Below are 13,285 nucleotides of genomic sequence, written 5' to 3'. Positions count from 1 at the left end.
ACCACAATATTCCTTGCAAATCATGGCACCATGCCATTTTGATACATGGCTTCTAGATTTATGCTGTATTTAAAAAGCCATGGCAGGTCTCTTTAAGGGTGGGGGAATGGGGAAGAATGGGGGGGCTTGTGGTAAGGGATAAAATAAGAAATGTTAGTGTCTTTTTGAAGAAAAGTTGCTGCCAAATATTTAATTGACACAAGGCAATATTTTCACTACATATACAAAATAACAAACAGATGTTGACTTATTTTGATCAGCATCCAGATGTAGTGACCCAAGAGGTTAATATTGACCAAGGTGGTACTGACTGTCCCATCAAACACAAGACCAAATTTAATTTTTTTTGAGGCAGAATAATTGAAACTCCAAGTACAGCATTACCTTTTTTGAGGGCTAATCCTTCCCTTAATGTTTCAAGGCTACTATGTTTCAACCACTACATCCACTAGAAGTGTTCTTTTTTAAGGAAAAATGTTTCACTCAAGTGCAGCACTTTAAAGAGTATGCACTCTAAAAAGCTTTCAAGTACTCTTTTCAGCCAAGAAGATTTATTTGTACTTGTTGTGTTTTTAATAGCAGATAAAGAAAGAAATGTAGATAATCTCATTCATGAAATTAAAATATTTCAGGCTTAGTTTTTATGGAATTGTCTATTTGGGGGCAAATAAGGGATTTATTTCCCTTACTGTGCTTCATACTAGCACCATAGTTGTTAAGGACTGTTAGGATTTCCACAATCAGCCCCCTATTTTCATCGATTTTATAATTTAGCCATAAAAAAGGCAGTGCTGCAGGCGGAAACTTGGTATATGAGGTCTCAGTCCAGGAGTTTTATTGCCCAAAAGAGGAGTCTGACTGTTTAGTTACAAGACCATTTTTTAAAACTTAGTTGACACTTGTTTTGTGTCTTTGACATATAGAAAAGATAAGTTCCTAAAAGCATTTCAGCTGCAAATCTATAATACAGAGATTAAGATTTTGCTGGTGCAACAGAACAAACATAATTTATTACAGCAATTTGGACTACATACTTTATGCTCCTAATTAAAAGTCTGAACCTCATTATGGATAATAAAAAGAAAGGAAGAGAAAAAGGTGTTTTTGGTTTAAGTTAATAATTTAGTGGGTAAACACAAAAGAAAAAGGCTTCTAGTGTTCTTGATCATTTGCATGCCTCAGTGATGCCCTGGTGTCATATGTTGGCATTGACTGATCATGAATAGACATGACAGCATTATAGCTACTGATGGATATAGACTGATGAAAGTCAGCATATATTTTGTGCTGAGCCCCAGAAGGTGAAAATCTGCACAAGATTGTAGAGCCAACACAGTCCAAGAGTCACTATGTGCAGAATTTGGACAAAAGTCACTATATTTGCACATTTTCTTATTAGTGTCTTTCTTTGGAGACTCATCTCTGAACCAATGCCACCCATTCTCACTGACAAGGGGAGGTTAGGGAGAAGAAACACTGCCTGCTATCCCTGAGAGTGAACTCTTGGTTCTCAAGGGCCTTGGGATGGGAAATAGCAAGTTAAAATGCCTTATACCAGCATTAGTGAATAGAGCATTGGGATGAAATCTTAAGCCCTCTGAAACCAATTATAACATTTTCTTCAACTTCAGTATGGTCAGGAATTTACCTTTGGTCTTCAGGGTGTGGTAGCAACTCAGCCAAGTTGCACTCAAAATACAGCTTTCTAATGACCAGTACCGATAACCATGTTTGAATCTACCTTTGCAAAGCCATCTGGCTACACATTCTCATAATATGTACAGAGGCTGCTATCAGGGACAAATACAATGTAATGATACAACCTATTATATCAAACTCAATCCTGACCCACCTGGTCCCACGGAAGCCAATGGAGATTTTGACATTAAAGTCACTAGGGCAGAGTCAAATACTCATTGCATCTCTAAATACTAGGGAATATATTGATTGTTTTATAAGCAGCTGATATTTGATCATTGTGCTACCTCCATAACAATTAAACTATTTATTTTTCTCTCTCTCTCTCTCTTTCCCCCCCCACCCCAATCTCAAGAGTATATGCCAGGCCGATTTGGACTTGAGGATTCCTCAGGGTATGCTATGTTTTCTGTTGCTGGTATTCAGAATAAAAATGTGATTATATCAATGTTTGTCCGAACACGCAAGTCTTCTGGATTGCTGCTGGCTTTGAGGAACAGTACATCTCTGTATATAAGAATCTACTTGGAGGATGGGAAGGTAGTAATGCGAGTTCCAAATTCCATCCAATTATTAGGACCAAACAAGATGAACGATGGAACTTTTTACTTATTATCACTAAAAATAGAGCCAAATAAGACTGAGTTGTTTCAGTCATCTCAGTACTTAGGATCTATATCTACTCCAAGACTAACAGTCCAAGGTAGGGATATCCTTTATATTGGAGGACTACCAGATAAACAAGAAACCAACATGAATGGTGGATATTTCAAAGGTTGCATCCAAGATTTAAGACTGAATAATCAGCAACTGGAATTCTTCCCCATCACTGCTTCTCTGAATTCTATTATCAACCAAACACTGATCAATGTGACCCAGGGCTGTGCCAGTGACAACACTTGCAAGGTAGGATGCCATTTTTCAAAGTATGTTTTAATGATTACAGCTGAGACTCTTCTTGTGACCCACTAATCTTTCAACATCATATGTGATATTGCTATCTTAATATACACACACACACATACATATATATGTATAAACATGTTTATATATATTATACACCACACACACATAGAATGTTTAGATTGTGTGTGTGTGTGTGTGTGTGTCTAAACAGATGCTAATCAGAGCAGATTTTGCTAAGAAGTGCTGGCATCAGTGCCAAATATTTTTCTGGAGTGTAATAAGTCTATGTAAAAAGGAGGTACTGATGATTTCCCCTCTGCCTTTCCTCAGTGGAAAATGCACTGAAACTCGCTTATGTTTTGACTGTTTTTTTCTTTTTTCCCCCCATTTAGTCCAACCCTTGCCACAATGGTGGCATTTGCTATTCTCTCTGGGATGACTTCACTTGCACATGTCCCCCAAACACAGCAGGGAAATCATGTGAACAAGTAAAGTGGTGTGAGCACAGTCCTTGCCCTCATGAAGCACAGTGCCAGCTTGTGTATCAAGGATTTGAATGTAGGTATCTTTTAGTCATTCATACAGGGATTGGGGTATTGATACAACCTTGGACTATGTTGATTTCTGTAAACATTTCCTTTAAATCAAGCATTCCAGCCATCTTATGACTTGCCAGATTTTCTATTTCTATTTATTTTTGTTGATCATCATTTCAGCAGAACCCTGGTTATTGTCACGAAAGGTAATTTTAATGAAAGGACATAATGGAATTTACAGCCATCACTTGTGCCTGGTTCTAGATTGCAATCTATTTCAACTTGTATCCCATTTTTTTAAGCAGCCTCCACTTTTGAAAGGCATGGCGATTACACTGCCTGCCTTCTTTCCAGTTATTCAATGCATCTACTTTGTGTAGACATAAAATAAATCTCTCACGTTGTCAGAGTGCCACTGTGCCCCACATTTTTTACTGCAGACAGATAAGAAGATGCTATCCTGGATTAACCTTAAGATGCTTTGCTTCTTCCTGGAAAGGCAAGTCGCATGACAGTCATTTGCACACTGCTTAAGTCCATTCTCTTAGAGGTGAAACATTCGTTAAAAAATCTTAAGTATACATTTGAAAGATAGTTGTGTAATGGCACCTTAAAAAAAACCAACAAACCACAAGAGTTCCAAGGATATGGTTGGTTTGAAAATTAATGACCACTTGTCATCTCAAGCAGTGGCACGAGCCATTTCACAGTCCTCTTTTCCATTCCTACCCCTTTCTCTCCCTCCCCACAAATTATCCTTCACATAGAAGTGAAATTTAAAAAACAAACCTTCTTCAGAATTTCCACTTCTACACAGTGAAAACCTCCATGATGTTTCAAAGCAAGGATAATGACTATAAAGTGCAATGGGGGCAGTTAGAACAGCTGACTCGCATGAATGAAAAAGTTGGTCGGCAAAAGGCTTCCAGCATAGAGGAAATGGAACAACCAACAAACAGGTCAATATGTAACTCCTTTTTGGTTGAGACAGGAAAGGAGACTTGCTAGAGTGATCATCAAAACGTATTTAAAATCAAAATTAAAATATTGCACATTTTTAACTACCCTTGCTTTGATGAAAACATTAAAATGTCATGTTACAGCAGGATATAAACATACACGCAGGGGGAAGTAATCGACCTCTTTCCTTCTGTTAAAATCGAGGCAACGTACGTCGTTAGCTGTCCTTACCTTTGAATTTCTTTTCTGTTTTATGTGGTAATAGTAGGGGGTTTACTTAATGGACATTCATAAATTCCTGGGCTACAAAGCTGTATCTTTAACTATTTGCATCAGTACGTGAACTTCAGTGTAGACAGACTAGTATTATTATGCCTTCAAGCTGACAACTAATAATACTAAATTAGATATTCAGTATAATTTTGAATGATCATTTATTATTTTTAGTGAGTAACACCTAAAGGCCTCAGTCAGTGACTGTTGTTCAGTTGTCCTAGGCCAGAGGTTCTCAAGTCAGTCTTTGTCAGACTCAAGGCTCAGAAAATGTCAGCTTTTAGATTTCACTCATTTCTTGACTACAGAAAAACAATAAACCAATTCTTCTGTTGCAAAGAACTTAGACCACAACAGAATGTCCAAATGCTTTTGGCATTATGGATTCCTCTTTGACATCTCTGGGAAGTAGCAGTGTCCTTGTAATCCAGGTGCAGAGAGCTCGGGAGCCACTCCTGACCTGCTCCCATCCCACACTGCAGGGAGCACCTGTGCAGGGAGCCTGACTTGGCTGGGGAGAGTGGCATCAGTGAGCAGGCTCTTCCTTCTAGTCCCTGCTCCCTACCTGCCAAGTGGGGGTAAGTGGTGAGTAGGGGAAAGGTACTGGGGGATACAGGTATAGAGGGGAGCTGGGGGTGGGGACAAGGGGTAGGAGTCAGGCCACCTGCCCCCCCCCCCACCATCTGTCCCCCCCTGCTGCTGCTATCTCTGCCACATCAGTGTGGGAGGGGCTGTGAATTTAAGAAAATCCTCAATAATTAGTTCTATACATGGAAAATTATAAGAAATTTAAAGTTTTCCATGTTCCATGTTTAGAATCGAAATATTGGTGAATCATATAAAACTTGAATTCATCTTGGATTCAGGTAAATACAGTATAATAAAATTACTAATTTTAACATAAAGACTTTGGCAACTTAAGGGCGTGTGTAGATGAAACGAGGGGCATGTGTGCATGACACTTTAAAGTGGGTTAAATGCTTTTGCACCACTTCAGTGGTGTTGGCATTTGCACGTGTTGGCGGTGTATTGCACATTAATTTCAGCTGCTGTAGCAAACTGAAACACCTCCAAGAAGTTTTAGTTTGCTGCCCTACAGCTGCGGAGTGAGGCACTGGGCTCCATGTGACTCAGGGTCTCTCCAGGCAGCCCGTGCAGGCAGCCTGCCAGCAGCCTGGGAAGGCAGGCTTCTTCAAAGGATTAAAAAAAAAATGGCGAGCCTGATCTTTTTTTCTTTTTTTTGTCCCCTGGAGCCTGTCTGCCTGCCTGAGCTGTATGGGGACCCAGTCCTTTCCTCTGTAGCTCTGTTGCCCCTTGAGTCCTCCTGAGCTGGGTGCCTGTGGGCGGGTGTCACCTAGGGGGCATGCCACTGCTGCAGAGGGAAGCACCACCCCCCGCCCTGCGCAGCTCAGGGACTGCTCCACCCACCGGCAGCTTGCCCTTCCCTCCCCACTGCCAGAGAGGCAGGTAAGACACGGGTGTACATGACACAGGGGTTTACTTCACTGTAAATTGAAGCGGTGTTTTTAAAAACCCACCCACAAATATGCAATTATAAATGCATATTTATAATTGGATGGTTTAATATATTTTAATTGAAACCAGGGTAATGAAGAAACACCAAATATATTTGTGAAAATATTGGATTCTAATATAAAAAAAAAATCTTTGATACAGTGTTGTCCATCAATCCTGACTTATTGCAATGACAAATGAGTGTGCTATTCCTTCTAAGTTACACCAGTATAGTATAATTTACATCGGTAGAAATATGCCAGGAGAACTTAGCTCAAAACAGAATGGACCTTTCCTGTCTGTCTTTATCATTACACTGATTGTCATTCCACAGACTAATGGAAATTATCCCTGATTTGCACCACTAAGCGTTACTTATGACCTCACTTTATGTTTTCTAAAAACATAATCATGTTTATTTCCCATCTGACAAAAGAAGGGAAGAAGATTCACATTTTGTAAGGCACCATGCATAAATCACAATGTCCCAGTGACTTCAGTAGAAGTCTGCTGATCTTCACCACATGAGAATTTGACCTTTCCCACTATGCATTTCTTACATACTGACAATGGTTTCAGAGGTGTACAAGACATGAAGGAACAGGACCTGATTTTTATCTCATATTTCTTTTGCACTTGTATAACTCTATTACCTTATACCAAATTTCCACAGGTATAAATGAGATAAGAATTAGGCTTACAGGGCACATCCACATCTACACATGCATTAATGCACTTTAGTTAATGTACATTAAATCTAGTACCTCCATTTTGAGGTACTAAGAAAATGCACATTAGCCTGTCTTAGTGTGCATTAACTAAAGAGCACAGTTTTTTAAAGTGATGCTTAATGCTCATTAGCCTATTTTAATGAACATTAATAGCACAGTTTTTTCATGATGCTTTAATGCTCATTAAAGCACATGTGTAGACATGCCCAGCATGGAGCAGTAAAGCTCCATGTATTTAACTGAAGTTATGGATTGACATTGGAATGGTATAATTTAGAATGAAATGGGTTCAAATTTGTGTGTGCCACAGCAGAAATGTAGGAATTGAAAAGGCAGCAGGAAGGGAATTCTATTTTGGCGCATAAGAAAAATTGTTCTGGAAAAACACGGTCTAAAATTGCTGTGATTTCTCACTGGATGTTATTATTATTGCATAGGTGTTGCTAATGCAGTGTTTAGTGGCAGAAGCAGTGCAATATTTTACAGAAGCAATGGGAAGATAAGGAGAGACCTCACCAACATTGCATTTGGTTTTCGGACCAGGGATGCTGACGTGATACTTCTGTATGCTGAAAAGGAGCCAGAGTTCATTATCATAAGCATCGAGAATTCTAAACTAGTGTTTCAGCTTCAAAGCGGCAATAGCTTTTATATGCTGAGACTGGTTAGTTCCCAACCAGTCAATGATGGAAAATGGCACCAAGTAACTGTTTCAATGCTAGAACCCCTATCTCAGTCCTCTAGGTGGCTCATTGATATAGATGATAAAAAAGACACTGTAACTAGTACAGTTGCCACAGGAAGCCTCAACTTTTTAAGAGAAGAAATAGACATTTACATAGCTGACAAAGCTTTCGACAATCTGGATGGCTTAAGAGGCTGCATGAGTACTATAGAAATCAATGGCATTTACCTCTCCTACTTTGGAAATTCTGATGGCTATACTACAAAACCTCAAGAAGAGCAATTCCTTAAAATATCTGCAAATTTTGTGGTTACTGGCTGTTTGCAAGTGGATGCTTGCAGCTCAAATCCCTGCATGCATGACGGGATATGTGAAGACTTATACAGTTACTACCATTGTACGTGCCCAAAGGGATGGACCGGCACACACTGTGAAATTAACATTGATGAATGCTCTTCAAATCCCTGTATTCATGGAAACTGCTCTGACAGAATCGCATCTTATGAGTGCAGCTGTAAACCTGGGTACACAGGGGTAAACTGTGAAGAAGATATAGACAACTGCTATGGTCACCAGTGTGCAAATGGAGCCACCTGCATAGATGGGATTAACAGCTATTCCTGCCGGTGTGCAGCTAACTTCACTGGAAAATTCTGCAGGTATCTAAATAAGGCAGCTATAGAAGAACTTCCTGTCTTTAGAGCTCAACCATGAGGCATTTTCAAGGTTGTATAAATTGAATTGAGAAAGAATGAATCCTTAAGCCAAGCCTAGTTTAATGCTTAGGCTTTGTACACAACTTACTACACAAATGACTTTCATATTTCAAGGGAATTTAAGTTAATTGTGCACCTTTGAAGTCAGGACTATCATTTTGATTCTAATGGGGAAAGCTAGCAATTGCAGATAGTGGTTTTGTGCAGGTAAATCCAAACAACACAACATAGAATTTGTATTGGGTCTGGGGAAAATTTTCAAGTAAATTCCTGGTGACTTAGGAACTTCAATCCCAGTGAAAGTCAATGAGATTTAGCTCTTAAAACACTTAGGTGATTTAGAAAAAAAATAAGGTTTTTGAAAAAAGGGGTTTCCTTAGTATTTTGAGAAGCCATTTATGAGGCTTAAGTAATTCAAAATAAGCTTCTCACAGAATTTCCATGACCCAGAGCTGAAATACTTTGGTGGAGACTGGGGGGCACTGACAGACATGCAGCTCCCCACTGTAACTCATGGCGCTTCACAGAAAGTGTCATGAGTTACAATGATGCCCCAACGCGACGTTCTCTGTTTGGGGAGGTTACGGGGAGGAGAATAGATCTCCACTTTAAAGCTGATCCAGTGGAGAGTGACTGCATGTCTGCAGCTTTTCCTTTAGCTCTGCTCTTCCCCAGCTATGGTGCTATCTGCAGGATGGGGTGGGGGGGAACTCCAGTCTGGGGTTTGCCCAGCCTGCGCTGGAGAGGGGGTTTGATTGAAGCCCCCCTCCCAAAGAGGCTCCAATCCACACCCCTCCCCAGCACAGGCCAGGCAAACCCCAGTCCGGAGTTCCCTTCCCCCCTCCATCTCCTCTCCCACCCTGCAGATAGCAGGGGGGCAGGGCTGGGACGTGCATGCAGGAACAAACATAAGTTAATGAAGGTGTTCAACTCTGAAGCACCTTCATCTGAACCCTCATTAAATGAGGGTTATTTGTTGTGCAATCAGCCACTTTTAAAGCACTCTGCAGCTGTGCACTTCTGTCAGGGTATGGCTGTACAGCGCTTTCAAGGGGCCAATCATGTGACATATATCATTTCTGTCAGTGCCCTGGATTTTTCTTTAGTTTGATCTAATAAATGTTTCCTTGAGACATCAGAGACTGGCTTCAATGGAAGTTGTCCTTGAGTGAGGGCTGCACGATTAGTACAAATACTATACATTCTTCTAATCATAAATGCTACTGCAAAAGTTGAAACACATGCAAGGCTTCAATGTGCTTAAGCTTTTTATTTTTAAAATTATCCAGAGACATAAGGAGTTACAGTCCCCTTATTTCAAAGGAGTCATACTGATTTATGCTAGCTGAAGAACCCACCCTTTAGTTTCATTTTAAAATACACAAACAGCTTTGGAAGCTTTATATTTTATTTTAAGCCATTACCAAGTTTTGTTGCTCTGGTTTAGTACTAAGTCTTGCACACAAATCCCATCATTTACATTCTCTGCTAAATTGTATTACTATCAAATAAAGCCACAACACTTACCTAATGGCAGGGTCTATTTTCTACTTGATAATGAGTTATTATAGTGGAGGTTTGGAAAGCACTTTAAATACAGCTATAAATGTCTGTTTTTGAGATTCATCATAATCAGCTGGATATCACACTTCACCGCTTACTTTCCTTTCTTTGATGAATAACTGAAATTTGCTCTGCACTATAGCCTGATTTAATAAGCCAGGCAGCTACCAACACACTAACTATAGCAGATACTGAATGGATAGATTCAGGCAGGCATAGAGTTTTTCTCCCTGAAATAAAAGTCTGCAGCCATTAGAAAATCATAGAACCATAGAAAAGTAGAGGTTCAAGGGACATCCACAGCTCATCTAGTCCAACGCCTTCCTGATGCAAGATCACACTATCCAAATCATCCTTTACAAATACACTGTCTAATGCAATGCTTCCCAAACTTTCCCTCAGCATGGCCCCTCACACCCAAACTGCAGCCCACCACTCCCAGGTGCTCCTCACTCCCCACCCACAGTCCCCTGGTCCTGCCAGTGTCCCTGACTCCTGACCCCACAGCCCTTTAGCCCTGCCAGTGCTGCTCATTGCCAACTCCTAGCCCTCCACCAGGTGCACCAGGGCCAAGGGCCTGCAGCCCCCTACCCTGCAGCAGCACCCGGGCCTCAGCTGCCACTCATGGAAGGTGGTAGCTGCTGCAGCCAGCATGGAGTGCAGAGCCTGGCTCCCCTTTCTGTCCCCTCCCCCAAGGGTGGCACAGCCAGAGTGGAGCCTGTGAAGGGGTGGAGGATGATGGCTCCCTGCTGCAGGCTTGGGGGTCCCTGCCCTGCTGCCCTCCCCCACAAGGGCTCTGCAGCCCAGTGGGCAGGACCCAGCACAGGAGGGAAGACTGCACCACCATGGCTGCCAAGCTAAGGTGCCCCCTGCCTGCCCAGCAGCAGCAGAGGCACAACTCCACACTGCTGCCATGCGTCACCTTGGTGGCACAGCTCTCATTCCCATGCCAGGTTCTGCCTGCCAGGCTGCAGAGGTGGCTTCTGCCTGGAGCTGGTCTGGCCTGGCTGCAGCCCTGCACCCTGCGGTGGGCACAAAAATCTTGGGGGGCACATGTGCCCTTGCTACATTACCTTGACCCTCCTAACCCATTCCACCACATTTCCAGTGCTCCCTCACCCCTCAATACATTGCTTCTGCCCCCCTCACCTCTCTGCCCCTGGAGGGAGCTGCAAGAGTTCCACCACTCACATGCATGTACGTGTGCACATGCACATGGCACCCCTGCCTCCAATCACCCTACCCCACTTCCTGAGTCCCAACCAGCCCCTTGCAGTCTGGCATTCTACCAGTCTGCAAGGGAAAACATGTGTTTTTCTCCTTTAAAAAGGAGAAAACCTGCATTTTTTCTCTGTTAAAGGAGGAAAATCTGCATTTTTACACAGTGAATGGAAAACCTGGATCCCTGTAATTATTGTAACCCCATCCATTCATGTTGTGACCCCATTTGGAGTTGTAACCCACACCTTGGGAACTGCTGGTCTAACCTTTTAGTAAAACTACACAGATAACCCTGAGACAATATAAGACACAACACCCTAACCTACCATAGCTAAAGAAGGGCGACCACAGTGACCTATCTCCTACTGCTATAAAGGTTGTTAATATATTCTCAAGAGATCCTAGGAAGAGGGCTGGCCATGCCCTCACCTAGGGGAAAGCAAAAACTCCCACAGTCCACATCAATCCGACAATGGGGTAAAATTCCTTCCTGTCCCCAAATATGGCAATCAACCTGATCCCAAATGGAGCCCTAGCAAGGAACCTCCATGTTTAAGTCCCATAAGAGCATGCCTCAGTCAAAATCCACAGCCAATACTCAGTATCTCTGAAGAAACTTAAAAAAAAAGGTCTGTCTATATGTGGTGCATCCTCATGCAGCTTCTCAAACAGCATACCTATTTTCAGTTAGAACACGTTGCCCTTGTATGTATTAAACGAATCCATCATCATAAGCAGAACTACTGAAGCAATGGGGAGTATCTGTGGTGTGAAGTACTGCTTGCTTAAAGTCTAACAGTATTCGAATCTGGCCCTTACTCACAATTCATTTACAATACAGAAAGCCTAACAATTTATAACTTAACCAGACTGGCATGCTTAAATTAATTTATTTACTAGATGTCTATCCCAGCCCTCTGCAAGACAGGCTAAGGGTAGTTTACAATAGACAACAGAAAAATTATAAAAACAGATGAAAGCAGGTGAGGAACAAACTCCACAGATAACATAATTGTCTGTTGAAGGTCTGCCCAAATAAGAGAGTCTTACAGTGCTTTCAGGAGATGCCTTAAACTCTGATGAAGCACACATGGAGCTGTGCTAAATAAATTAACAAGAAAAATTTACACTTTGTCCAACTGGTGGCTGGCAGGCACCAGGCTGGCAGTGGTTAACATTGGGCTCAGGGGCCCCTACAGCCACTTCTCCCACTGCAACATGGCATGAGGGGACCCAGCAGTCCACATATTGGGGCTGTGTGGAGCTTTGGTCCCTGATTTGATTTGGCAGATTCCGCCCGATTTGGTGGCTGAATCTCTGAATCGAATCAGAGGACCCTTTAATCTCTCTGAATTGAATTGGAACCCTGCAAATCAATTCAGAGAGATTTGGAAAGAGTCGGCGATTTAGCCATAGACACAGCTTTAAATGTTTTTTCTACATATCTCTAGGTAGCAGGCGGCTCATGAATGCTGCAATGCTGGGGCACATAGAGTGTCCCACAGAAGCATGGGGGGCTCCCCAGTGTGCTCGGCAGCAGATCTGGAAGTTGAACAGAAGCACTTCTGGTCCACTTCCGGGTCTGCTAGGGAACATATTGGGGGGCTCCCCCGCACTCCCACAGCTCGGCGACTGGTGCCTCCTGGACCTGGGGGAGCACCTGGAGTCCTCCCAAGGCCAATTGCTGAGCTGGGGGGCAGGGCGTGCACTCCTTGTCAGACCCGGAAGTGGACTGGAAGTACTTCTGGTCCACTTCCGGGTTCACTGCCAAGCATGTGGGAAGCCCCACTGTGCTCCTAGGGGATGCTCCCTGCATCCCAGCATCGCAGCATTCACAAGCCATGCTGGTACCTTGAGGTATGTAGAAAAAACATTTAAAGCTGTGGCTATGGCCGAATCACTGATTCTCCGATTCAGCATCAAATCTTCAGATTCTGATTCGCCCGAATCAAATCAGGGACAGTGATCTGAATCAACAAATTGAATCTGTCCCAAATTCGGGCCAAATCTGAATCGAATAGGGCCCGCTTCGCACACCCCTACAGCATATCACCATCACAGCCCAAGCAGCAGAGGGTAGGGTCTGCATGGCTCCAGCATCACCCATACATTTGGAGGGGAGGGGGGCATCCCAGGTGGGTCCTCTGCATCCTGAGGCCTGTGCAGTGTTAAGTTGACTTTCTTATTTATCCAGATACAAAAGGTTACCTTCTACAGTCTGTGGGAATGGGAAGAAAAATATCACTTGTTACAACTATGGCAACTGTACTGAGCATGATGGCAAGCTGAGATGCATGTGCCTACCTGGCTTTACTGGAGAACGGTGAGAGACTTCAGAATTTATCATGTACTTTCCCCACTGCAGGATGTCAAGAGTATTGCACAGGCTTCATGGAACATCACTTCCAGAAAGCATCCTCTTTCTGGAGGAGTGATTGAAATGGTATCACTGCTTCAATCCTACCCCTGTAATAAGAGAGA

At 42.6% G+C, this 13,285-nt stretch overlaps 1 protein-coding gene across 1 annotated transcript in view; it reads left to right on the top strand.

The window, feature by feature from the left end:
• CRB1 (crumbs 1, cell polarity complex component) overlaps nucleotides 1-13,285 on the top strand; it is a 129,145-nt gene that overhangs the window by 75,292 nt on the left and 40,568 nt on the right. Inside the window, exons 7-10 of the mRNA XM_006036703.1 lie at nucleotides 2,054-2,604; nucleotides 2,997-3,162; nucleotides 7,057-7,963; nucleotides 12,999-13,127. Of these exons, the coding sequence (XP_006036765.1) occupies nucleotides 2,054-2,604; nucleotides 2,997-3,162; nucleotides 7,057-7,963; nucleotides 12,999-13,127 (1,753 nt within the window). The remainder of the gene's footprint in view (nucleotides 1-2,053; nucleotides 2,605-2,996; nucleotides 3,163-7,056; nucleotides 7,964-12,998; nucleotides 13,128-13,285) is intronic.

This window comes from Alligator sinensis, unplaced genomic scaffold, assembly GCF_000455745.1.
Source record: "Alligator sinensis unplaced genomic scaffold, ASM45574v1 scaffold1621_1, whole genome shotgun sequence".
Lineage (NCBI taxonomy): Eukaryota > Metazoa > Chordata > Crocodylia > Alligatoridae > Alligator > Alligator sinensis.
This window is presented reverse-complemented; position numbering and strand designations above follow the sequence as displayed.